Here is a 27,760-nt window from a genome sequence, read left to right on the forward strand (position 1 = left end):
TGTTTGCCAAATACCTTTATTGTCAGCAAAAGTTAGACGAGGCAGTTTGGGATAAAGAAGGTGGTCTGCAATTTGGGTAGTGCAGGCTTTGCAAAGCGGATTGATTAATTCAGCCTCTGACCCCCAACCCCCCGCAGCTGGTACTGGCTGTGTCTTTGGCTAATATACCAGGCTATGGAAAGGGCAAGCCATTCTCCAAAGCAAAAAGCAAATCACTATCTAGTTATGAATAAACCTCAAACACTCAGGGGGGCACACCCACAATGGGATACTTTGCAAGTAACCAGAGTCCCCTCCTTCCCCACCCCCACAGCAACAGACACAATGTACCCCTCACATTTAAACTTATCAGCCAAAAAGGAACAAATACATCCTTTGGCAGATGGCCTACACAGGTCTCCGAAGGCCTTCACCTCCTCTCCCAAGTCATGACAAAAGTCCTCTCCTGGGCTCGCAAGCCCACAGATTCCGTCCAGAGATGAGATTTCAAGTGGGAGCAACACAGCTCTGGCCAAGCATGCAGGAGTCCAGGTCAGCCGGCAGATGGAGCCAGCTGCTGCATTTGCTCACAGGATGGCTGAGTCTTCGCCTGCTAGACGATAGCTGGGGCTGTTTGGAATCTAGATGCTATATCAGCAGCCCCAGAAGAAGATGGCTCAAAAAATGAAGCAAATCCCCTGCTTTGCTCAGCTTGTCCTACCCTCTCTAGGCAGGCAGCCATTAAATGACCCACACTAAGCTGGAGCGATAGTTGGCTGCAGAACGTCCCTGGAATAAAGCCTGGTTTGTGTGACCGCAAGCAGCCATGTGAGGACAGCTCAGGCCATTGCCCAGGACACACTTGACGGATGAAGGGAAAAGGAAAGGAGGACCCAGGGGAGAGAGGCGGCTCTCTGTGCTTTTATAGCATAGCCTTTGTTATAAAAACAGAGGAGGGAATAGAACGCCAGCCTGACCCAGGGAGGAGACAGCAGGGCAAGCACAGCTACGTCATCCGCTCTTGTGACAGGGCCAAGCCAGGAGTTGATTTCACTACATCTAAACACACACGGAGATTAGTCTAAGAGAACAGAGTGGAAGTGGGCTGAGCAGGAAGCGGAGATGGAGAGAAGAAGCTCTCAAGGCTGGTCTTTTGCTTCAGAGTCTTGATCATAGATGTAACTTCCGACAGCACCTGTATTCACACCTGCAAAAACAGCAGAAGCATCAATGGAGGAAGATGGTTGAAAGCAGAGAGGCCCAGTTAACACCCAGCGGGCAGAAGAGGAAAGCAGAATGCACAACTTTCTGTGATAAGTTTCTTTTCTGCTTCAAATGGTGTTGCTCCTCCCACTTGGACCAAGAGGAGTACGCAGATCTGACTTGTAACTGCCATCCCATGTGAGAAAGAAAGCCTCTCTCTGTTTGGGGACATAGCACAGCACTGACTAACTTCAAAAATACTCCATGTATGTGGGCAATGATGTTTAAGTTTGAGATCAAACTGGTATCTATTATTATTATTATTATTATCATCTTCTCATTGTATTTTTTTTTAATTATCTCTTACTACATCAGTTTATGTCAGGCCTGCTAACCTTCTTGTCTCTTGTTTAACAACCGAGTTCTGGAAAATCCATCTGTCCCAATATCAGACTCACCTTTTGGTCCAAAGAGGATCCCATAGCATGGCTTGTGGCAATAAGGCTGTCCATCATGCTGGAGGGAAGGAAAATGGGAGAGAAATACATTGCTGTAAACCATAAGACTAGTCTCTCCACCACTGGAAGGCTTATTTGGATGGCCAACTATTGCATGACCAAGGAGCCTTTCCTATTGGCCAGTAACAGGTATGTGTGGAAGTGCTGGGGGAAGGGAGAGGCAGGGGTCTTTCTCAAAGAAGAAGAAGAAGAAGAGTTTGGATTTGATATCCCGCCTTTCACTCCCTTTAAAGAGTCTCAAAGCGGCTAACATTCTCCTTTCCCTTCCTCCCCCACAACAAACACTCTGTGAGGTGAGTGGGGCTGAGAGACTTCAGAGAAGCATGACTGGCCCAAGGTCACCCAGCAGCTGCATGTGGAGGAGCGGAGACGCGAACCCGGTTCCCCAGATTAGGAGACTACCGCTCTTAACCACTACACCACACTGGCTCTCCCAAAAGACCCCTCCCAAAAGCAGATGCTGGCCAAGGATCCAACTTGGCCCATGTGGCACCGATCATAGTGAAATGCTGAATCTCCCTGCCTGGAAATGACCTTGTGCCTAAGGACAAGGGCAACCCAAAAGGCTTGGGCCTGCCTCTGTTGTGGCTGGTACCCAAGGATTCTGCATGTCTGAGATCTCATAGGCCAAAGCCATTAATATGAAGCAGTGGTATTCTGTGCCTGAACAACATGGGAGCTTTCGCATCCAGAGCTGGAACTCTCTGGCTGTGTCTACATTATGCCTTTATAGCCCATTTGAAACACGTTTCCCCTTCAAACAATGCTAGGTACTGTGGTTTGTTATGGATTGCTGGGAATGGTAACTGTCAGGGGTAAACTACATTGCCCAGAATCCTTTGGAGACAGAATGAGATTTAAATGTACAGTGTGTATAGCCACTAGGAACAGTGCAGAACTGCAATTTCCCCCTCCTATTCTATTTATTTATATTCTGCCTTTCTCCTTAACATGAATTCAAGGAGGCATAGAGATAAAACAGAAACAGCTAAAAATACCGGGGGGGGGGGGGGGTAATTAACATACAGATAATTACAATTTTTTTTATATCGCAGTCATTTCCTTTAAAACAGGCAGCTCCAGTTGGAGCTTCTGAACCGTTTTCATAGGAACTCATTTTCACGTAGAACTCATTACAAGAACCCAAACAGGATCTAACTACTGTACGGCGTGTATCACAGTGGCCAAGTCAAGATCTCCACAAAGAGGCACACCTGGCAACTAACTCTGCCACTGCACTTCCAGCCACCTCAGAGACCTGGGCTTCCACACTCAGGGCTGAGTCCAGGAGCACACACTAAATGCAAACTGGTGTTTTCAGGGGGGGGGGTGGCCCCATCCAGCACAGGCTTCCTATTGTCTGTTCTGCCTTCACAGTGACCAAGAGACCTCTGTCTTGTCTGGATTAAGTTTCAATTTGTTCACCCTCATTCAGTCCATTACTGATGACAGACACCAGTTTAGAACCAAGACACTTCCTTGGAAAGCTGAAAAAGGAGAAATAGAGCTGGGTGTCATCAGCATACCGGAGCTACCAAACTCCCAAACTCTCCCAGCAGTTTCATATAAATGGTAAATAGCAAAGGGGACAAAGCCAAACCCCGAGAGACCCCCAGGTCAACGTCTCAGATGCTGTGGGGCACCTGGGCCCTTCTTTGCTTGCTCCTTTTGCATACATACAGCTGCTCTTTGGACACAGAAGAATGCAGCTTGTTTGCTTTTCAGAGCAGTAGCAGAGGAAGCCGTGCATGCCAAAACCAACTTGAGTTCATAGGGGAAGAGCTGCAGCCAGGATTTCTGGCTACAAAGCAGGGCTCGTCATCAAACTGCTGTATCTGTTAGCAAACAGGCAGCTAAACATACAAGGTTCAATCTGCCTCTAGGTTTATAACTTCTGACAGTTCTCACATTGCATTTTTCCTTCTAGAAGATGAAATGATATGTCAAAAAAGCACTTTACACACATGAAGAACATATAAATGTTATCTGGCTCTGGAAGTGTATGCTGGGAATCCACAACAACTGTATGAAGTGGCTCAAGAGAACCTAAAACAGGAGGGAGTGTTTAATATTCCAGAGCAGACAAAGGACTATGCTCTGTGCAGGTCACAGGGACTAGAAGTACACTATGAGAAATCACAGTCATTAAGGCAGGATGACTCCAAAGTCAGAGGAGATGGAGTGGACCTTTTCTGAAAGGTGAGCAAAACCCCTCTCTAAACTGGGCTGATACATACTGTGTAAGCTCTTCACAACTAAGTTTGGAATAAACCAATGCCACATTAACCTGCCACTGGTAAAAGTCAGTTAATCAGAGCCTCTTCCTCATTATCTCTATGTAACAAGCATTTCCTGCTAATGGTTTTTACCGATTCTCAGAGGGCTTTCACAACCATGATATTTTGGAAGTGCACATGTGAAGTTGCTCAAAACCATAGATTACTCCAGGATACATTTTGTGTGTACCTGCTTATCTCAAAGCATGTCATTAACCCAATCCTCAGGTTGTAAGCCATTTCCCAAACTTCTGGTGGCATTCCCACAGGCAAATGCTTCTGTGTTTTTACTAAAACCATGACCCCTAACAATGCATTTCTAGTGACTGTGTTGCTATTATGGTGAGTGGTTTGAAATTTGTAGTGTACAACCTTTTATGAATTGAAAACAACACCTATCCCTTAGAGTAGGAAAATCTCCATAAGCAAATGCACATAGAGAGAGATTCTATTGGATTGATGTGCGGGGGGGGGGGGGGTTCTCAGTATCCTTCACCAATATTACTTCTAGATAAGGAGAAAGCCATTCAGAAAAAAATGAAACTATCATAAAAAAATTGTGAATATTCACTTTGTGACAATTTTATCAAGCACTACATGTCTTTTAAATGTGCAAAATATCTGCCCAACCCGGAGACACCTGTGTTAGAATGCAGCGTTTGCACCCAAGCCTTACCTCAGCGTGGCCTCCGGGGATCAGAGTCTTTCCACAGCGCTCACAGCGCAGGCAGGGGCGGTGCCAGTCCTTGCCCAGTGAAGTCACCTTCTCAGCTAGAACAGACAAGAAGTGGCATGCAAATTTGCAAGTCAATCTGTCCTCATGGCAACTTATGCCACTTGTGCCTCACAGAAAACCATCAGACAAAAGAATCCTCCAGAAATCAGACAAACCACATCCAAAGCAGTGCCGGAAGGGTTTGACACAAGAATCTCAATGCAACATTCTGGCCACAATTCAGCATCCTCAGAATCTCAGCTCCCCTTTTCCTTTAAAGCAAGTTTCCACCCAGTCTGGGTGAAATGAAAGGCTTGCACATTTAGGGCAAAATCCCCAAAGCTAGAAGGAGGTTCAGTTCCATGGACTGAGAGATGAGGCCACAGTGCTCTTCATAGCTTCTTGCCCCTCGCAGAAGCAGAATAGATACTGCATACAGCAATGCAAATCTTTATGATTTATATAGGGCACAGAATTCAACTTTTCTAGGTGCAGAATCTTTGTTACTTTGTTCCGTTCAGTCCTGTGTACAAGGGTCAGCAGGAATTCCATCCCCTTATGCACATCAATAGTCCCATTAGAAATTGCCCCACTTTTCTAACAGAGTGAGCATGCTACTTAAGTATAAATCTAGAAATTGTAGCCAGTCACTGGACCGATCAGTTCTCTGCCAAAAACTTCCAAGAACAGACCTGGTGGAACTTGCTCCATTTGGCCATTCTTTGCTCTGGCACAACTCTATAGGCCAAGGTAGAACTTAGTGTGTACCCTTACAGATTGGAGTCTTAGCAGACTGGAAAGACCCTTAAATCCTTTGTTTCTTTAGCCACCAGCACACACAAACCCACTCCCTACTATGAAATCAGAATATCAGGAACATAGCCCCCCAGAGTGCAGGGGATGAGTTAGACTCAGAGATTGAACTAGGGACCAACTTTGCAGAGAACTGCCTGTCAGAATCAAGAAAGGGCAGTTCAACCCCCCTTTTTGGAGAAGACTCTATTAGCTCTTAAGGAGAGGAAGAGTTGGAAAGCAGTCAAAGCGTTGCTAGGCAATCAGCAGACAAGCAGAGGTCTGAGTCTGGGTTGAGTGAGAGTGAGCAGGAGGGGGGAGGTCAGCCTCTCAGTCCTCAATCCAGGCGTTTGGATAAAATCAGAAGGCAACGGAAGAGCAAGAGGGGAAAGGCAGGAGTCTGGCGTCCTTCCTGTTGTGGGAGGGGCGAGATTTCAGACTGACCAACAAACGTAAATGCGAACAGGCGAGAAGCTGGGCTCTGGATGTGTCTTTTTGTAAATATACCTACACAGAACTGCCAGAGAGTCAATTACTTCTTATCGGAGCTTGCTTGTCTGCTACAGATGATATATTCCTTTTTTGAAAAATCAAATGTTATCTGCCATTCCAGGCCATGACCATTTCTGGCTTGGTGACGCTGGTTTCATCCAGCTGCAACATTTCACTGTATTTCCGAAGCCAAGGTGGGGCAGTTGCAGGACAGGCCAATACTCACCAAAGTAGACCTTCTTAGAGCAGCGTGGGCAGATGTTTGGCTCCCCAGTGAAGGTGGTAATGCTGGTAGCTGAAACACAAATGGGAAGGCATGAATTCTCCAAAATGCTCAGCTCCAACCTCAAGAACTGGATCTGACAGACCTTGATCCTCTTCAGCCAACCAGCTCTGAATGCAGCATCCAAGGAGGAGCCATCATACTGGACAACGCCACACCTACTCTCCTGGAAGGACACAATCATCTTGTGGCACTGAGGTAGACATCCTCTCTTGTGGAGCTTTGTGAAGAGTCATTTTTGGCTGATGAGGTCAAAGGCCTTTGTCAGGTCTAGGAAGTCGATGCACAAGGGGTGTCTCTGCTCTCAGCACTTCTCCTATAGCTGACACAGTGAGAAATCTCACCTGTGGCTCCAAGAAGCTGCCAGCATGTGACAGTGGCCGCACCCCAGGAAACAATATTGACTGCCCGGCTTAACCAGGTGAAGGAACCAAATACAGGCTCTGGCAGACTAAGCGGACAAGAGTGGGTCCAATGGTAAAGAAGGCGGTTTCTGCCCGTGCTGTGGACAGAGGGGCAGATGGGGCTTGTCACCCTGGAAAGAGAGCCCATCCAGGAGATGGAAAACTCTGATACTAACCCTCTGCTGCATTGTGGGGTATCTTTGGGAGAAGAAAAGGCTAAGGAGTAAACCCTAAATAAATCCAGAGTTGAGTCCTTAAGATGGTCAGATGGCACACTGTACGCATCCTTCTGGCAACTCCTGCAGCCAAGCTGGTGCCAAATGTCTTGCTCTGCTTTCCTCTGGACCATGTCAGCCAGTGAGGCCGAGAGGGGGCAGCCCTCATCTGGGCAGCCCTGGACCTCCAGACACACTGCCCAGGCTTGTGCTGCAGGGAGGTCACTTTGGTGCTGCTAATGCAGCAAAAAGAACGTAGGAGGCAGCAGAAGCTCAACCTGATTGGCGTAAGGTTCAAGTGCTACAGGTTGCCTTCATTGTTGGGAGACAACATCATGTCTCACTGGTCAGTTTCTGCCCACCTTAAGCCAGGCAGCTTCCAGTCAAGACAGTTCTTACCTGCCGCTGTCTGCAGGTTTCAATGGGTGCTTGGAGCTCAGAGCATCATTTGACAAATGTACTGAACTACTGCACCAGGCAATAAAGAAACAAACCCTCTTGTACCTTGCAATTTGAAATGTCACTTTTCTCTTTCTCTCTCTACCATTAAAACACACAGATATGCACAATAAAAAACAGCACAGCACAGCACAGGACCCACCATTTCCTTCTAAACAGCCAGTTTCCAAAGCCTGTTGGAACAATACAGTCTTCACCAGTCAGCAGAAGAACAACAAAGTGGGAACCAGTCTATCTTCTTTAGGAAGGAAGTTCCAAGTCTGTGAGCAGCCACCACCAAAAAGGCCCTGTCCTGCCTCACCACCCAGTGTGCCTATGAGGGTGGGAGGGACCAAGACAAGGGCCTCCCCCAAAGATCTGAGAACCCAGGCAGGTTCTTATGAGGGAACATGGCTTTTCAGGTTACCTGGACCTAAAATGTATGGAAATTTTCTCCATTTCTGTAGAACTGCAACATACACACAGCACTGAGTATGCAAGGAGCAACAAAAATGGATAGCAAGCTAGTTTTCAGAAATCATGAAATGAGCCAACCACAGAGTCTCCCAATTGCTCAGCAGGGAATGGAAGAAGCAGAGGTGCCTAGGCTGTTGCCTGCCACAATCCCAACGCCCTCGCAGCACCCCTTCTCCTGCTTCCTGGGCCAGCTGCCTTTTCTGGGACCCAATGCTCACCTTTGCTGGGTCCCTTGGGTGCTGCGCTCGCTTTCTTTTCTTCCACTTTGGATATGTGCTCAATAGGGCCTGGTGCCACTTGCCCTTCAGTTTGGGGCTTATCATAGATGTAGGATCCTGCCCCTCCAATGTTCACACCTGGAAAATGGAGCAGGAGAGGTCAGAAGGGCTTTCTGCCCCAAAAGAATTGCTTTCCCGTTCTCCACAGCCATGTCTATGTATTTGAGGGAAGCCATAAACACCTTCCCATCTAGACCATGTTCCTGGTTGCAGCAATGGGCAAAAAGGTTCCTCAGCCTAGCCCAGCCAGCTAAAACCAGCATCAGAACATACAGGGAGCCAGCAGCTTCATAACTGAGTCAGACTACTGGTCCCTATGGCTTAGCATACTGACCTGAAGACAGCTCTTCAGGATCATTCAGACAGGGGTCTTTCGCAGTCTTACATAGTGAGTTGAAGCTGCGTACAAAATTATGTGCTCTCCCAGTGAGCGCCAGCCCTTACTCTGTCCCCAGTGCTTTCAAAGTTTTGGACCCAGCAGCAAATCCCTCTACTGGCACTGTCTGTGTTGGTGGGGTGTTTTCAACAGTAATCAAGATATTGTTGAGAGCCTGTGCTACTAAGGATCTGAACATCCGACCTAAAGGCCTCCCTTGTTCCCTTATCTTAGAAAGCCAGAGTTTAGTAATGCAGATACTGTCACTATCCAGTAACATGTTAGGGGATTTCATCATAAGAGCTCAATTCCTAAACCCAAGGAAGTCCCCTAACAGCAAATGTTAACATGCATTTCATGCTTTCATTATTTCCTATTGGTTTATTTTGTAGTTTGTATAAGTTAATCTGTTTTTAAAGGGAGAAGGTCAGAGCTGCCTTGGGAGTGGGCCCTAGCCAACAGAATGGCTGGAGCTGGTTCCACTACGGGGATTGCACTGGGACACCTGATCCCAGTGATCCCAGGCACAGGGAGGAGTTGCCTGAGGGCCAGACCACGTCGTTATTAAGGAGGCTGGTTTAGTCATTGTCTTAAGAGCATCCCTGCCTCTGGGATAATAATCAAAAGCATGCAGTATTTTTCACTTCTTATTTCATTCATGAGGCAGAAACATTGGGGGTGGGGGAATAGGACTTGGGTAGTTGTAGCAGGGAAAGAGTGGAACATCCACCTCAGCACTTCTCTGTTCCACAAGTTTACATGTAATGTTTTGCTCTGCTCAATGTTGCTCCTATTTAAAATAGGGCACACCTCAAACCACAAGGTGTGCCACACCAGAGATATGTGAAGACAGACATTATATAAACTCAAACCAAGTTACCTTGGTGATGAGAAGGTAAGAGAGAGAGAGAGAGAGAGAGAGAGAGAGAGAGAGAGAGAGATCAGCATTTGTGTCTGGAGTTGAAACGGTCAAACCACCCGGAAAGAGAAACCTACCTTTTGGTCCAAATAATGTTGCGTAACAGGGTTTGTGACAATACGGCTTTCCATCGTGCTAAGACAGAAATGGCAACTGTTAGATTAGCCAGTGTTAAGAAAAGATTATTAGTTTTAAGCAATTGTTCACTGAAGGCTGATAAATCACTAAATCATAAAGGGAGGGCATTGACTATTTCATGTGAACTTGAGTCTATAAAGAATCTGGAGATGCCAAAAGGTTTTGTTATTTTATTTGAGATTCTAAATTTGCCATCCACTCACAAAGTGCTTGTTGTAAAATTTAAAAACAATACATCAATATTTTTAAAAGATACTGAGAACATAAAATACGCACACAGTTTTCAGGGATATTTAGAAAATCACAAAGTTAGAGCAAAGGCATGACAAAAAGAACAAAAAACACACACATATAGACAGTAGTGATGAGAACAAGGAGTTCTAACTCCTGTGGACTTCAAAAGAGAAAGGCCGTTCCAGTTCCCAGAAGAGTTGCTGGTACTAGCCAAACATGAAGGTTAAGGGGTGATATGATAGCCATGTTCAAATATATAAAAGGATGTCACATAGAGGAGGGAGAAAGGTTGTTTTCTGCTGCTCCAGAGAAGCGGACACGGAGCAATGGATCCAAACTACAAGAAAGAAGATTCCACCTAAACATTAGGAAGAACTTCCTGACAGTAAGAGCTGTTCGACAGTGGAATTTGCTGCCAAGGAGTGTGGTGGAGTCTCCTTCTTTGGAGGTCTTTAAGCAGAGGCTTGACAACCATATGTCAGGAGTGCTCTGATGGTGTTTCCTGCTTGGCAGGGGGTTGGACTCGATGGCCCTTGTGGTCTCTTCCAACTCTATGATTCTATGATTCTATGAAGGAGAAGGGCACATGGGGGCTCAAAAAGCATCTCACCTCAAATGAGAAGCAAGTGAGACATATTAGAGATGAAAAAAGATATGAATGAGAACACCAAAATAATAGATGACAAACTTGAAAGGATGGGAAATAAAATCGACCAAAACGCCAAATTAATTGAGTTGACTCTGAGATTGAGAGGTATCCCCTAAGAGACTGAAGAGCAAATTAATAAGGAGCTAGCCAAGTGGTTAGAGCTACAAGAAGGCAAAATACTTAAGGGAACTGAAAAAATATTCAGAGTAAAATCTAGTGTGGCAAAAGCCAACAAGCGGCTGGGAGACTGTTTGGTATCCTTCAGTTCGAGTCAAATTATTGATCCAAAAATATGGAAGCCCAGGAAAAAAGTGAAATACACGAATTCTGTGACCCGGAAATTAGCAAAAAGGTTAAATATCTGGGCATATGGCTCACAGTGAAGAACACCAATTTTATTTCAGGCTAATTATGCCAGCACCTGGAAGGAGATAAAAAACAATACTGGAAATCTGGAATAGGCTAAATATCTCCTTTTGGGGAAGAATTTCCATGATAAAAATGAGTGTGCTTCCAAAAATGATCTTTTTGTTTCAACTCATCCCGGTTATAGGAACAGCGAACTGCTTCAAAGATTGCCAGAAGGATATATTAAGATTTATTATTCCCTGACCTGGCCACAGTGATCCATGCAACCGTCACCTCCAGGCTTGACTACTATAATTCACTCTACGCGGGGCTGCCCTTGAAGCTGACCCAGAAACTCCAGCGGGTGCAGAATGCTGCAGCGAGGCTCCTCACGGGGTCTCTGCCATGGGAGCATATTCACCCAGTGCTTTTCAAGCTGCACTGGCTCCCGGTGGAGTACAGGGTCAGATTTAAGGTGCTGCTTTTGACCTTTAAAGCCCTTCACGGCCTTGGACCCTCGTACCTATGGGATCGCCTCTCCTGGTATGCCCCACAGAGGACCTCAAGGTCCATAAATAGCAACACCCTAGTGGTCCCGGGCCCTAAGGAAGTTAGATTAGCCTAACCAGAGCCAGGGCCTTTTCAACACTGGCTCCGGCCTGGTGGAACACTCTGCCTTATGAGACCAGGGCCCTGGGGGATCTGATTTCTTTCCGCAGGGCCTGTAAGGCAGAGTTGTTCTGCCTGGCCTTTGGCTTGGAGCCAATTTGATTCCCTCCCCCTTTCTTTTTCCTTTTTCCTTTTCTCCTCCTGTGATGAGGCTGCATTTTAATATTTTAATGTTTCAGTATTTTAATGTTGTATTTTAATCTTGTTTTTAAGTTGTATTCATTCAACTTGTTTTTATTATTGCTTGTCAGCTGCCCTGAGCCCAGCCTGGGGAGGGCGGGGTATAAATAAAAATTATTATTATTATTATTATTATTGGAATGGCAGAAAACCTAGTATAAAGCACAAATTATTAATCGATATAAAAGAAAGGGGAGGGTTTGCAGTACCGGATCTGAAACTGTCTCATGAAGCAGCTTGCCTTTCCAGGATACAGGAGTGGATGACATTAAAAAAGACTGGACCTAGAAGGGTTTGATAATAGATATGGCTGGCATGCTTATCTAGGTTATGAGAAGGCCAAAGTGCATAAAGGTTTCTCAAACCATGTGATTAGGAAATCATTATACAGTGGTACTTTGGGTTACAAATGCTTAGAGTTACGAACTTCGCTAACGTGGCTTAGTCCTGCTGGCCACGTGACCCGGAAGCTGTACGCCGGCTCCCTCGGCCAATAAAGCGAGATGAGCGCCGCAACCCCAGAGTCGGTCACGAATGGACCTAATGGTCAGGGGTCCCTTTACCTTTATTCTCCAAAATGTATAGGCTCCTCCTTGACTGGGAAGACAAGGAGGAAGAAGTAAAATCCGTAATGGTGCAGTGGGCTAGGGACTTTGGCTATAATATCCAAATGGAATCATGGGAGAGGCTTGGGAGGGAAAATTTAAAATTCACTGCATGTTATGATTTAAAAGGAAAATTGCATGAAAACGCTCTACAGGTGGTATTTAACACCTGTCAAACTGGCCAGAATGTTTAAATCTAGGCCAAACACCTGTTGGAAATGCAGGGAGGCAGAAGGCACAATAATCCACATGTGGGGAAACTGTAAAAGAGTTAGAGCAGGCATCACCAAACTTTTTCATCAGGGGGCCAGTCTACCGTCCCTGAGATCTTGTGGGGAGCCAGACTATATTTTGAAAAATATAAATACCCTGCAAGCCAGTCCCACAGCTGCCTCCAGACCTGGAGGAGGAACGCACTCTGCATGTGCTCAGGAGCGCGTCTCGGCGCTGCCCACTCACCGGCGTTCTTGACAAGCCCGTACGCCCAGAGCTCCCAGGCGGCGTGCACCATGTGCTGCAGCCCGTCGTCTGAGGCCAGGTTGGCGGGCAGGCCGCGCACAGCTCACCCTCAAGCTGCTCCAGCGCGGCCACTGAGTGAGCCACCAGCAGCAGCGCCGAGCCGTGATGCGCCCGTCACAATGCCAGGTTTACCTCAGCGTGCGGGCGGCGAGGCTTCGGAATGGCTGCAGGAGCTTCCTGCAGCCAATCCAAAGCCGTGCCAGCGTTGCAGAAGTCAGTCCTCGCGCACGGCAAGGTGTTCGTGGCTTCTTTTCAATGAAACGCCACACCGGTTTAGCTCAGCGTGGGGACCAACTGAGCGGGCGGCAGGGTCCATGGGCCGGATTTACCAGCCTGGTGGGCCGCATCCAGCCCCCGGGCCACAGTTTGCCGACCCCTGAATTAGAGAATTTTGGGAGATAATTTACAACAAACATTAAAAAAAATGTTCTTTCCCCAAGATGCCTGAAGCCTTCCTGCTAGGAACAATGAACAACTAAATTCCAAACAAATTTAGGATAATTTTCATGTATGCTACAGTAGCAGCTAGAATTTTAATTGCAAAGGGTTGGAAAGGGGATGCTATCCCATCCAAGCTATACTGGCAAAACAAAATGCAAGAATATGCAGAACTAGCCAGACTATCAGCAAGGTTTTGAGATGTCACTGATCAAAAATTTAATAGAGAGTGGGATGTGTACAGTTTATTTAAAAGAACATTGCAAAAACATAAATCCATTGGCAGGTCTGGATTGACTTTCTGCGTGTAACAAGAGAACTTTATAAAAGCAATGTTATCAAAATAACCTAGAAGAGATAAAGCTTAGTGTGTAGTAAAAATAACGTAATTTGGGAACCACAATGCAGGGACCAGAGGTCATGTGGAAACCAACTACAAACTTACCTACAACAAGCGCTAATTATGGAATGAATGTTTGTTTATTTTTTTCTTTCTGTTGATTACCGGCACTTTGTGTTGTGTAGTTTTTTTTAAAAAACCAATAAAGCATTTTTTAAAAAATCAAATCAAAATATCAAATATCAAATGCAAGCTTTTGAAGTCAACTGAATTATCCAGCTCACATCAAAATCTAAGCTGGCAAAAAATCTGATTGACTTGCCTAAGATCCAGGACAAAGCGCCGCCTTTCATATGGCAGGCCTACCAAAGCCGTCTGCACCAGCTGCCAAATATCCTTCCTTTTACTCATCTGGCAAGCAGCAGTAGCAGCAGCTTGCAGCGAGAAGAAAGAGGCTTGTTCTCTCCCTGCCTCCTCATCGCCCTGGGGCACCAGAATAACCTTTCAGCAAACCAGCACCTTTCCTGTTCCTCTCTTTTTTAAACTGTGTTTATTAAGTTTTATAAACAGATGAACAAAGCAAATAATTCAGCAATAACAGATTATGCTGTAAAGCAGCAATTTTTTGACATGGGCCTTTTCAGATGTTACATGTGTGTTTTCATATGCTTATAACAAATGGAAGATGAGAATTTGTCAATCATCCACAATTTTTAGTGACAGGAGTATCATATTTCCACATAGAAGGAACATGTCCATACTTGTTTATATTGAGGTTTTGAGATGCATATGTATGAGGATGTATTCTGGTATTGCATGTTTAGTTGTTCATTAGGTTTCATTCAGTGCTCTAGTACCTACGTAAATGTGCCGTGTTGCTCTAGCATGAACATCACAGGCATAGCAAACAATATTGGCAGTATCTGCACTTAACTGTCAACAGGAGTCAATTTGTGAGAGGAAATGGTGATAAGGCATGAACATATTTCTCCCTTAATGCGAGGAATGCACTGCTTGTACTTCCATAGAAGGAAAAGCAAATACAGCTTGAGAAAACATCCTTCCAGTAGCAACAGCAGGCTTGTCATCAGTTAGCAGACAAGAGAGAAGCTCACCCACCACGTGAAGCACGGAAAGAAAATTGCTGGGTGTGACTCCTCCAAGTGTGGGACGTGGTGCAGTCAGGAAGAAACCTTCCCAGCTCCCTGGAAGCACTCCAGTGTGCTGGCTAAGACACACCTTCAGAGAGAAAGTGCTTCTCGGGTGAGTCACTTTTCTCAGATTTCACATAATGGGGAACCTCATGCCTTGAAAGCAGATGATTCCTACCTACAGCTCTCTATGTGGGCACACTTGATACAGTACCCAGATACACTTTCCTTCTGCTACAACATTAATTGGGGAATAAATGGTGTTTGCTTGAGCTGACGGAGGCAAAGTGCCCCTAGGCCAGGAGCAGAAGAGCTGAAGCAATAATAATTTCTGGTTCCCAAGTGGGAAGGAAGAGTAGAAGTCACCTTCCAACAATTTACAATGACTCGAAGTCTAGGCTTAGGAGCATATGCCAAGCACTTTGGAGCAGCAGCAGCAGCCTCGAGGGAGGGAGCTGGCTGGGCAGCGCCTGGGCCCCCACGCAATGGGGGAGGCCCAAGGACTGTACAACATCCTGCTTCCCTCCTCTATAGTCAGCCACTCTCAGGGTTTTTTGTCTTTACACTGCCCAGTAAAGCTAAACATGGCAAACCATGCTTGTGGGATGAGGCTTATTGCACTCCGTGCCTGTTCTGCTCTGTGCCCACCCACAGTGCGGCCTACTTCTCAATTGCACCCAGCCTGCAGAAGGTGCCACTGGAGGCCAATGCATTTGTTTTGCCTTGCACTTTAATGGAATGCTAGGTGATTTAAATGCTCTACTCTGTGGCTGCTCTAACATTTTGTTATTGCTGCTGCTGCTTTGTTGTTTATTAAGGTGTTGTAATGATTTTGATGATTTTATTGTTTATACTGGAATTGTGAACTGCCCTTGTATCCCCATGTATGGATACAGTGTTCAAGGTAGAAATATTTTTATAATTAATCAAGATATTGTCTAAGGTATGATTTAACCTCCTTATTTAGTTTTTAGAAGGAACAAGAGGAACCACCCTCCAGATTCAAATGGAGTATTTACACGTACAGACAGAAAGGGGGAAAGATAGGCATAAATCATTTCATAAATGTATCTGAAATGGCACAGAAACTTAGAAAAAAAATATAAAAATGAAAAGCTTTTGCTTTCAGGCAACACAGAATTAGGTAGAATCATTTCTTTCCTTTCTAATTTGTCGTTCCTGTTTCTTGTTCTGCCACTGAAAAGATACATCTGATGAACTATCCTTGTGCAAAGTTAAATTGGAAGCCCATCTTAACATGCAACAAATCCCACACAACCCTGTGAACTGGAAAGCGCCTACTGCGCTGGAGCCTCACAGACTGGGAGGTGCTGCCCCAATTGTTCCTCTGGGTAATTGTGACAGTGAAGAGCTGGAACACCTTATCCTGCATGACACTACAATTGCCCCAAACATCTTGAGGGTAAACACTTTGTTGGCAGAATTCAGAAGAGAGGCTATTGGCTAAAATATGTCCACCCAGTTAACAGATCAAAGGCAAGCGCTCCCAGAAACTACCCCAATGCAGCAGGCCATGTCCAGTGGGACTCTTACCTCAGCATGCCCACCAGGAGTCAGGGTCTTGTTGCAGCGCTCACATTTCAAACAGAACTTGTGCCAGTCCTTTCCCAACGAAGTTACTTTCTCAGCTGCACAGCAGAGAAACAAGAAAACATGTAATCAAAATATGAACTTTCAGATACCTACAAACTGGCTCCCCATGCCAAACACCACGCCCAGCGCTTTTTTTCTGGCAGAACGCTCCAGAACGCAGTTCAGAGACCTTTTTCTTTCCCTAAATCAGAGCCCTGTGCCTTCTTCCCAAAGCCCAGGAAGCTTCTGCCTGGCTTAGGGAGGGAGGCCAAATGCTCTGGCAGGGTCCAAGAGCCTTCCCACTTCCTTCCCCAAGCCAGGCAAGCACTTCCCACCTCAGAGGAGGCAGGAGGCCTGCAGGATCCTGTCAGAAGCCTTGCATCTGCTTCTCAAAGCCTGAGAAGCAAAATGCAGAGCAAGGCAAGGCAAATTCATGTGCAGAAGAGGCAGGGAGGGCAATTTGGATACTGCCAGGAGGGGTGAACCCTTTGCCCTCTTTTCCTGTCCCAGATTCCGTTCATCTTGAAAAGGCATGAGATGCTCCCCCCAGACTGGGATGCAACTCAGCTTGCACTGGAGGCTGATGTGTCTGCCTAGGACAGAGCAGATAGAAAGAGGAACTGCCAAGTTTCCTAGACTGACCTTTCTGACCTAACCTGGGCTGACCTTCCCTCCAGTCTAGACTGATACTCTTAGGGATAAGGGCCTCATTTCCTTCTTTCTTCTTCAACCTCACTTTGAGAGAGGAGACATCTTTTGTGTTTCTCCTGCTGAGATGCAAGAGCAAACATGGAGAACAAGAGAGAGAAAAGGAGGACCATTTCTCTCTGTGGACTTTTTGCACCTCTTGTAAGAGCCAAGCATGTGGGAGAGAAGTCACACCTTTCTTTCCAGAGCTCTCCATGGGGACAACCACAAGGAATGGGTAGCTAGAAAAGTGTTGTAATGCCCTTCAATCCTACACTGCTTCCAGGACCCAGTTGCTGGATGCTGTCCCAGTGGACAGTCCTCTACCTAGGCAGTTGAAAAATAGACAGAATTACAGTGGTACCTCGGGTTACAAACACCTCGGGTTACAAACACTTTGGGTTACAGACTCCACTAACCTGGAAGTAGTACCTCGGGTTAAGAACGCTGACCCAGGATGAGAACAGAAATTGCGTGGCGGTGGTGCAGTGGCAGCAGGAGGCTCCATTAGGCAAAGTAGTACCTCAGGTTAAGAACAGTTTCAGGTTAAGAACGGACCCCCGGAACAAATTAAGTTTGTAACCAGAGGTACCACTGTACCAGTTGAAGAACCCTCTATCCTCTATTCCTCTTGCTGCTGCTGCAATAGCGTCTCAGAAAAAATAATATGAACCCCCTTTCTTCCTTTCTCTCTTGGGGACTGAAGCACCTTAACCTCATTCACTGTTAAACCAGTATTTGACTTGCAGAGGTTTAATTCAAGTTTGTGTTCAAGTCAGTTAAGATATTGGGGTGAATCCTAGATCACTGAAAAGAATCTCTCTGTTTTCAAGTTCAACCCCTTCCTTTTTGGAAATTCTTAAATTGCTTTTGCTTGCAATGCTTGTTGGAATAACTGGACATGAGAAAGGGTTGCTTTCCTTCATAAGTGTAAATCACCCCATGGATGTGAAAGATTAGCCATTCCAGTTGCTTTGCTAACAGCCCAGTGCCCCAACTATATCTGTGATTAATGTATGTCAGTTCAGTAATGTTTGTTAGTCTATGAGTCATCCGTCTGTTGGTGTTAGTTGTCAAGCATTGCTGGAGTTTATCTGGAGCAATGGAGATACTTTGTAATTGTATGTATCGATATATACATATCTGTATATATAGATATATATAGATATATATATCTGTATCTGCAAAAGCCTACAAGTTGTATATATCCACGTCCAGAACAGTTTTACTAAGCCTTATCTTCTGCAACAGTAAAAACTATTTGGACCTTAAGCTGCTTCCATGTGGTTACTGGAACTGGGAGCAACTTTTTAAATATTTATATTTTATTAGGGTGATTTCAATCAAAAGAAATATAGGATACAGAAAAAAGGAAGAGTGAGAGGGACAAAAACAACAACAAAGATACATATAAAAGTGGGAATTTGGAGGGGGGAAGCAATATACAATATTCCCATACATTCTTATATAAATTGGCATAGTGTTATTGTCCTAGTGCTTATGTAAATATTAATAGCCTACTGCATTTTGTATAAACTCATTCCAAATGTTATCGTATTTATCCATATTTATTTATGCACCTGTCAGCAGTCTGTTCATAAATTGTCAGTGATGTCATATCGTCAGTCCATTGATTGAATGGTATCAAAGCTTCATTTTTCCAATTCCTCAATCTCTTGGCCACCTTTCGGGCACAGAAAATCCATTTCCATTCTCCCTTTGAAAATTTCCATACAGCAGGTATACAGTTCAATAAAATATTATCCACTGAAAGATTTAACTTTTTCTGCATAGTCATAGTTACACAGTCCAGCATTTTCTCCTAGAACTTGTTAAGTAAAGAGCACTGTACAAACATGTGTTTCAGAGAGGCATTGTCCTTGCCACATCTCCAACACTTAGCTATCTTAGCTACCCCTTTTTTATACAACTGTAAAGGAGTCCAAAAAACTCTAAATATTATTTTCTGATGTATTAGTCTTAATTTTAAATCTAATGACACCTTGGGTATTGAAGCTAAAACATTTTAAAACATTTTCCCACTGTGAGTAATATTGAAAATTCCAATTCTTTATTCCAATCATCTCTTGCAGTCTGCATATTGAATTTGTGTATTGTTAATAGATATCTATAAAAAGTAATTGCTGGCTTTTTATTTTTGAATAGTTGTCCAATTGCTCCAATATTTCAGGTGTCTCAGAAGCTGAAAGGGGTGATGGCTCAAACACACTTGTTAGGAGATGTTGTACTTGAAGATATTGTCATTGAGCTGCATCTGATAGGTGATATTTTTGTCTTAAAACAGCAAAAGCATAAAATTAATCTTCCTCACAGGGTAAGTTTCCCCACAGGGTAAGTTTAGCATGTAAAAATGGAACAAATTTGTTTTTATTAGCCAATGTATTCCATATTCTTCTGTGATTTAATTGTTTCCAGAGTCCCCTGACATTTCAGATATTTTAATCCTAGTATTGTCCAACCAACCAAAGGTGCTACGTACATATATTCTAGCGTTGCCCACATTGGAAAATTGTGGCCAACAGTGGAATTCCAATATTTAGTACTTGACAGTAGGTAAACATAATTATGTAATTCCAAATTTGGGATTTCGAAACCGCCTTCTTTAATTTGTAGCTGCATTCTCTGCAAGGATATTCTTGGTGCTGCTGAGCCCCAAAGGCATTTCAATGAACAATGAGTTTATCTTTTGAAAATATGATCCAGATATAAAAACTGGAAGTCTTATCAAGATATAAATGTATCTGGGAATAATATTCATTTTGAGAGCATTTGCCCAAAGGGTAAGGTTCAATGACTCCCACCTATCGATATCGGAAGAAGCCTCTTTTATTAATTTATTCATATGAACTGTAACTAACTGTGTTTCATCTCTTGACATTAACATACCTAAATATTTAATAGATTTGGAACAAACCTGAAATTGTTATTCCTTGAATGAGTGTGCAAACTGGGAGCAACTTCACTGTAAGTGTATCTCACCTGAGATTCCCAACATGGTTTGCTGTCATGGCATTTGTAAACACAGAATAGTTGCTTCATCACAAAAGCAAAGTGACTCTGAAAGCTCAAGAGGTTCAGACACCATGTAACCCTAGCTCAGAACCTCAGGCAAATTACTTTGGTGTTGGTATCCTGACAGGGAGAAGAAAAAAAACACCCTGATAGCACATTCCGCACCATCCTCTTGCTGACACTCAACAGCAATAGCCACTGGCATCTCCCATATCAGCAGCAGAGAACGTGTACAGCCAGTGTACCCCAAGCACCAACCGGGCAGGGGGAGAGAACGCAACAAAGCAGCAGCTGCCATCTCAGTTACTCTTAGAACTGAAGTCCTCCCTGACATTGTGTGGATCAGGTATCTGCCTTTTAATATTTTAGGCTATTTTCGAATTAGAGCATACATGCTTAGGCTTTCCAGCTTGACTGCAACATTATCAGCTGCCAGGGAGCGCACTAAAACTCTCTCTTGTGCATAGGATAACAGGCGAAATGGAGCCTTCCTTCCTGGCCCATTTGCCTCACATCAAACACCAGAGGCAGAACCTCAAGCAAAGGAGAAGACGCATGCGGCCTTTGCTCTCACATACCAAAAGCTGTGGCCAACGTGGCACAGTCCGGTCTCCAGGGTGACTACACATTTTGGTGGCTAAGAAATCCAATTGCTCTGGAAAAATAGGGACAAGCCATTTTGAGCCTTGGAATAAAAACACCAAATTTCAACCCCATGGCACAATTGCCATGGGGTTAGCTAGCCACTGCACTAATAGGCAGGTCTGGGGAGCAGGAGCAGAAGAAACAGTGCTAAGGCCCACTATTCAACTCCTCTCAAAAGCTGAGACATCAAATGCTTTTCTGGCTGTAAACTAGAAGAAGAAGAAGAAGAAGAAGAAGAAGAAGAAGAAGAAGAAGAAGAAGAGTTTGGATTTGATATACCGCTTTATCTCTAGCCTAAGGAGTTTCAAAGCGGCTAACATTCTCCTTTCCCTTCCTCCCCCACAACAAACACTCTGTGAGTTGAGTGGGGCTGAGAGACTTCAGAGAAGTGTGACTGGCCCAAGGTCACCCAGCAGCTGCATGTGGAGGAGCGGAGACGCGAACCCGGTTCCCCAGATTACAAGTCCACCGCTCTTAACTACTACACCACACTGGCGCTCTAGACCTGCAGGTCCCAGAAGAGTGACTAGTGGGGTGCCACAGGGTTCTGTCTTGGGCCCAGTCTTATTCAACATCTTTATCAACGACTTGGATGATGGACTCAAGGGCATCCTGATCAAATTTGCAGATGACACCAAAATGGGAGGGGTGGCTAACACCCCAGAGGACAGGATTACACTTCAAAACGACCTTGACAGATTAGAGAACTGGGCCAAAACAAACAAGATGAATTTTAACAGGGAGAAATGTAAAGTATTGCACTTGGGCAAAAAAAATGAGAGGCACAAATACAAGATGGGTGACACCTGGCTTGAAAGCAGTACATGTGAAAAGGATCTAGGAGTCTTGGTTGACCACAAACTTGACATGAGCCAACAGTGTGACGCAGCAGCTAAAAAAGCCAATGCAATTCTGGGCTGCATCAATAGGAGTATAGCATCTAGATCAAGGGAAGTAATAGTGCCACTGTATTCTGCTCTGGTCAGACCTCACCTGGAGTGCTGTGTCCAGTTCTGGGCACCACAGTTCAAGAAGGACACTGACAAACTGGAACGTGTCCAGAGGAGGGCAACCAAAATGGTCAAAGGCCTGGAAACGATGCCTTATGAGGAACGGCTAAGGGAGCTGGGCATGTTTAGCCTGGAGAAGAGGAGGTTAAGGGGTGATATGATAGCCATGTTCAAATATATAAAAGGATGTCACATAGCGGAGGGAGAAAGGTTGTTTTCTGCTGCTCCAGAGAAGCGGACACGGAGCAATGGATCCAAAGTACAAGAAAGAAGATTCCACCTAAACATTAGGAAGAACTTCCTGACAGTAAGAGCTGTTCAACAGTGGAATTTGCTGCCAAGGAGTGTGGTGGAGTCTCCTTCTTTGGAGGCCTTTAAGCAGAGGCTTGACAACCATATGTCAGGAGTGCTCTGATGGTGTTTCCTGCTTGGCAGGGGGTTGGACTCGATGGCCCTTGTGGTCTCTTCCAACTCTATGATTCTATGATTCTATGATTTCCTTCATATCCTGCCTAGTCTCTCTGTAATTCCTTGACAGTTCAACTTGTCCTCAATAGTATGACAGTGAAAGCACTGAAGAAGAAGAGGAAATGAATCAGACTTACAGCTCTTCCTCCTCAGAAAGGCATGGTGCCCATGGGGGCCATCCAAAGTCAACTGCCTCACTCAAAGCAAAGACCCCACCCTCCGCAGGAATCCAAACAGAGGCAGATTTTCTACTAACAAAATTTCAGATGCTTCCTGGTCTACTTCCAGCTTCTTACCCAAGGAATCCAATTCCTTTGGGAAGTCACTTCCCCAAGAAGTACCGTAGTTATCACCACTAGCTTAGATGTTCTTAAAGGAAGAGTTCCTAGAGTAGAGGCCTACCAATGGCTAGTCACTATTGCAGACAAACACAACCTTTATGTCCATAGGCATTGTACTTCTCAATGCAAATATGCTGATATGTACATATTACTTTCACACTCTGTGGGCAGTTGGTTGTAAATGGACCCATGGAAGTGGCAGGGAGGGAGGGAGGCAGCTGCAGTCTCACAAATTATCCGCTATGTTATGTTCTCTCACAAATCTCACAAGATCCACAAATCATTATTGCATTATGGTCTTTAGAACTCTCAGCAGTTTTTAATACTTTAGGGTGGCAAATTCTGGCAAACTGCTTGTGGAATCTTGAAAGAAACAGAGTTTTAAAAGTTAAGTTGCCCCCACAGACCATGTTGGCCAAGTTTCTGTGCTACTTTGGAAATGTCCTGAAAGTATCAGTGCTATCACTTCTGGGATGCCAAATGAAGCTGCTGGATGAAACTGTCCAGAGGTTGGACATACCAGTGTGATAAAACCAACCTCTATTTTGCTTTCAAACCAGCCGTTGACACTGTGGCCAAGTGAGTGAGGATAAGCCGCTTGTGACATAGTCCAGACAAGTTGATTAGGATGGCAGGGTTGATGGCTGTCTGCCACTTACGGTTTCCTCTCTCCCCACCCAGCACCCACGGGAAGGTGTTTGCTGTTTAGAAAGACTGCAGGACCCAGGGTTCTTCTAAGTTATAATTACATATTTACAGGAGAATATGCTTGCTGCTGCACGCATATACATCGTGCCATAGTAGTGCTGCAGGAGTTGCCACAGTCACACATCATCACCACTGCTTCATTAGTCATGGCTGCTATTTTTTTTTTTTATAAAATATTTATTAAAGTTTAAACATTGCAAAAAAGAAAAGAAAAACAAAAGAGAAATATAAACAATAAACAGTTACAAAGCCTCAAAAACAAAATCAAATATAGCAGTACAAAACATCAACAATAAAAAAAGAAAAGAAAAGAAAAGCATTAAAAAAAAACCCAAAAGAGAACAAACAAACATACAAAAGAACCCCATATTTTCATATCCTTATCTTTCATTAGCTTATTTCCTCGACTTCCTCACACCTCCTTTTTTGTATTCTAGTTCAATTAAATATTCTAGCAAGTCCTTTCCATCTTTCACAAATTTAGTTCCATAATTTAACTTAACTTAATGGCTGCTATTAACCCTCCATTTCATGGGACACAAATCACATGCTTAGAATTCAGGGAAGACAGTGGCTTTGCCCTTGTTCTGGGTTTTGCAGAAGCAGCACCTCACAGCAAAGCCCAACTGGGAAGTGCAAAAAACTACATGTCCCTCTGGGAGGTGGGAAGGACAAAGGATTTCTCTCTTGGAAAGGCAGCAGCAGTGCCTCATGCTGCTCCCTCCTGCAAACAACCTTCCCTCCCTGCCACATGCTACCCATAGAGAAAATAAGGGGCCACTGCTTCTCAGGCTCTTCAGGATTTCATAGAAGGCAGGTGTTATGTACTGAGGTTCTCACCCAGCAGCCCGCGTCTTGCTAGGAAGCCAGTTCCAGTGCATCATGAAGAGGCCAGCAGTGAGGAGGCATCCTCCAGTGAAGACGATGACATGCACCAGACAAAGTGGGAGTGCATGAAGTTCCAAAAGAAGTCCAAGGGCCAATCAGAATGTGCCGGCTGCGGAGGCAACCATTCCCGTGCCAAGTGTCGATTCAGAGACGCCATCTGTCGAAAGTGTTCCAGAAGGGGCCACATCGCTAAGGTCTGTTGATCGGCTCCGTCTGACACCCCCCCTTCACCGACTCGCAAGTCTAAGTCTTCACTCCAGTCCGCCAAGGAAAGCTGTTTCGCTCTCACCAACTGCCGCTACCCGTCTGGAACCACGATTGGCCAAACCGACTCGCTTACGCGACGCAAGCTGAATGTCACGGTGCTCATTGAAGGAGCTCCATGTGACATGGAGATCGACACCGGGTCTGCCCTGTCCATCGAGTCTTGGAGCACCATCAAAAGACTGGTACCCAGAGTGTCCAAAAGGCAACTCGACTCTCACCGCATACACCTGAGAGACTACCAGGGAAACGACATTCCCGTGGTAGGCGTTGGCCAATTCCGGATCGCCTTCAAGGATTTTTCAGGCCTGCTCCGACTGGTAGTGGTCGAAGGTCAGCGGCCAAGCCTCCTAGGACTAGACTGGTTTGATGCCCTCGGCCTGGAAGTCACCGGCATCAACTGCATCTCTAACGCAGAGACTGAGGGCCTGGTCAAAGACTTTGCCGAGGTTTTTGACGGCACTTTGGGGGAATATACAGGTAGGCCCATCTCCTTTAGCCTTGATCCACAAGTCGCCCCCATCAAGCTAAAGCCACTCCAGGTTCCCTTTGCTCTCAAGGCTAAGGTGGACGAACAACTGGACAAGCTGATCGCCCAAGGAGTTTTGGAGCCGGTTGACCACGCCAAGTGGGAAACCCCCATCGTCACGCCTGTCAAGCCAGACGGGTCGGTCAGAATCTACGCTGACTACAAGTGCACGATCAACAAGGCACTTCAGCAGCACGCTTATCCGGTTCCTGTTGTCCAACATCTGCTACATTCCCTGGGTGAGGGTAAGGTCTTCGTTAAGCTGGACCTTGCCCAAGCCTATCAACAACTGCCCGTCGATGATGCCACTGCTGAAGCCCAGACGATCGTCACCCACCGAGGGGCATTCCGTTGCCGCCGTTTGCAGTTCAGGGTGAGTGTGGCTCCTGGCATCTTCCAAAGCCTTATGGAGCGTCTCCTGCAAGGGCTTCCGGGCGTGGTGCCATATTTTGATGACGTCTTGGTGTCCGCAGACTCACACCAGCAGCTGTTCGAGTGCCTCCGTGCCGTGCTGACCAGGTTCCAGGAGGCTGGGCTCAAGGTAAAGAAGGAGAAGTGCCAGATCGCCATTCCACAGGTGGAGTTCCTGGGCTATCTTATCGACGCCTCCGGCCTTCACCCAACCACATCCAAGATCCGCACTATCCAGCAGGCCCCCATCCCAAAGAACAAGAAGGAGTTGCAGGCGTTCCTGGGACTGCTGAACTTTTATAACATGTTCCTGCCCCACAAAGCCACGGTGGCTGAGCCTCTTCACCGACTCCTCAGCACGAAGACACCTTGGTCCTGGGGTCATCGGGAGACGGCGGCCTTCAAGGCGGTCAAGGCTCTCCTTTTATCGGACAGTGTGCTGGTACAGTACAGTGAAGCCAGGCTGCTGGTGCTTGCCTGCAATGCCTCACCTTTTGGCATCGGCGCTGTCCTTAGCCACTGTTTTCCAGATGGAAAAGAAGCACCGCTCACCTACTTTTCCAGGACGCTATCTCTGACTGAACGGAATTACAGCCAGCTTGACAAGGAGGCACTGGCACTTGTGGCTGGAGTGAAGAGGTTCCATGAATACCTCTACGGCAGGACTTTTGACCTCATCACCGACCACAAGCCACTCCTGGGCCTTGTCGCCGGTGATCGTCCAACTCCACCGGTCCTCTCGCCGCGCATGCCTACCACTACCGGCTCATCCATCGCCTGGGGAAATCGATGGGCCATGCCGACGCCCTCAACCGTTGCCCTCTTCCAGCATTTGTGGAAGACCAGGATCCTGCTTCATCACTCCTCCTGATTGAGGATCTTCCTGCAGCGCCTGTATCGGCTGCCACTGTGGCCTCCGCATCTGCCCAGGACCGCACCATCAGCCGTGTGCTCAACTGGGTGTGGTGGGGGTGGCCACAAGGGCCTTTTGCATTGGAGTTCCAGCCCTTCGCAACCAGACAACATGAACTCTCGGCTCATCGCAGCTGTCTGCTGTGGGGAGATCGCATCGTGATTCCCCAAAGACTCCGTCAACGCGTCCTTGAGGCTCTGCACGTTGGCCACCTAAGAATCGTCAAAATGAAGGCGTTGGCTCGGTGTTATGTCTAGTGGCCTAACATGGACAATGCCATCACTGCCTGGGTTTCCGCCTGTCAAGCGTGCCAAGAATCGAGGCCTGCGCCACCGGCAGCTAAGGGACACACCTGGGAGACGCCCAAGACACCCTGGTTGAGGGTGCACATCGATCTGGCCAGCCCCTTTCACGGCCGGACCTTTATGGTGGTGGTGGACGCCTATTCCAAATGGCTGGAGTGGAACCGCCACTACCGAGGCGGTCATCCGGGTGCTGCGAGGCCTGTTTGCGACGCATGGGTGTCCTGATGTCCTTGTCTCCGACAACTGACCACAGTTCACGTCAGGCACTTTTGAGCGGTACCTTTTGGGACTGGGCATCCACCATGCCCTAACGGCACCATTTCATCCGTCCAGCAACGGGCAAGCAGAGAGAATGGTGCGCTCGACAAAAGAGGCACTGGCGCGTCTGGACCGGGGAGACTGGCACGAGCGGGTCGCCGAATACTTGTTCGTACAACACATCACCCCTCATGCGGCCACAGGGCAGAGTCCTGCCAAACTGCTTATGGGCTGCCGCCTCGGGTCCCCGCTCAACCGGCTGCACCCAGACTTTGCCGTGGCCGAACCCCCAGGCTGTGCCAACGCATCACGGTCATTTGTTCCAGGAAACCAGGTATTTGCCCAGAACTTTGTGGGGGACATTCCTTGGATGCCAGCCACAGTAGTGGGAGTCACTGGACCTCGCTCGTACCAGGTGGCACTCGAAGACGGACGTTTGTGGCACCGGCACATAGACCAGCTTAGGCGCAGGGTTGGGGACTTGGACACTACAGCAGTGCCCCCAACTGCGCTCTTGGCTCCGGAACAGACACTTACAGATGGTGAGGCTCCACCTACACCTCTCTCGCAAACTGCCGGCGTGGAGCTGAACCAAGCCACTTCAGATGGTCTGCCGGACTTACCACAGACGCAGACCATTGCCGTGCCTGACATTCCGCCAACTCCACTTGCGGAGGTTCCACCCACAGCAGCAGATCCAGGGGACTTTGTTTCAACGCCACCTAGGGTCGCACCACAGCCTCAGCAAGAATTGGGTGGCCCCCCGGACTTGGCTACCAGTCCCCAGTGGTCTGGCAGAGTTTCCAAGCGCCCAACTTATTTAAAGGACTATGTTGTTGGACATGTAACACTGTTGGTCTAAGTATGTGGAAGTATGTGAAATGTAACCGATATGCTTTTGTGCCTAATTGAACCATTACGTGTAGTGCTGTATATAAGGAAACCATTACGATTGTAACTAACGCCTTATCTCGGTGAGGAGTGGTGTTATGTACTGAAGTTCTCACCCTGGGCCAGCAGGGGGATACTGTAGATAGTTATGCAAATGAAGGATCGAAAGTGACGTTCAGT

At 46.3% G+C, this 27,760-nt stretch overlaps 1 protein-coding gene across 3 annotated transcripts in view; it reads right to left on the bottom strand.

Moving 5' to 3' along the window:
* Positions 1–27,760, bottom strand: part of LOC308479925 (cysteine-rich protein 2) — a 37,601-nt gene continuing 9,841 nt past the window's right edge. The window contains exons 1-8 of one of the 3 annotated variants that reach the window (XM_081010963.1): positions 18,497–18,530; positions 16,191–16,285; positions 9,443–9,500; positions 8,011–8,148; positions 6,202–6,270; positions 4,653–4,747; positions 1,641–1,698; positions 1–1,186 (exon numbers count right to left, since the gene is read on the bottom strand). In XM_081010963.1, coding sequence (XP_080867089.1) covers positions 1,119–1,186; positions 1,641–1,698; positions 4,653–4,747; positions 6,202–6,270; positions 8,011–8,148; positions 9,443–9,500; positions 16,191–16,285; positions 18,497–18,515 — 600 coding nt within the window. In that variant the 5' untranslated portion in view covers positions 18,516–18,530 and the 3' untranslated portion in view covers positions 1–1,118. Of the gene's footprint in view, positions 1,187–1,640; positions 1,699–4,652; positions 4,748–6,201; positions 6,271–8,010; positions 8,149–9,442; positions 9,501–16,190; positions 16,286–17,111; positions 17,149–18,496; positions 18,531–27,760 lie in introns of those variants that run through there. The other 2 variants (XM_081010962.1, XM_081010964.1) reach the window with 2 other exon arrangements.

The sequence above is a fragment of the Podarcis pityusensis genome, assembly GCF_964106645.2.
Source record: "Podarcis pityusensis genome assembly, chromosome: 6".
In the NCBI taxonomy this organism is placed as follows: domain Eukaryota; kingdom Metazoa; phylum Chordata; class Lepidosauria; order Squamata; family Lacertidae; genus Podarcis; species Podarcis pityusensis.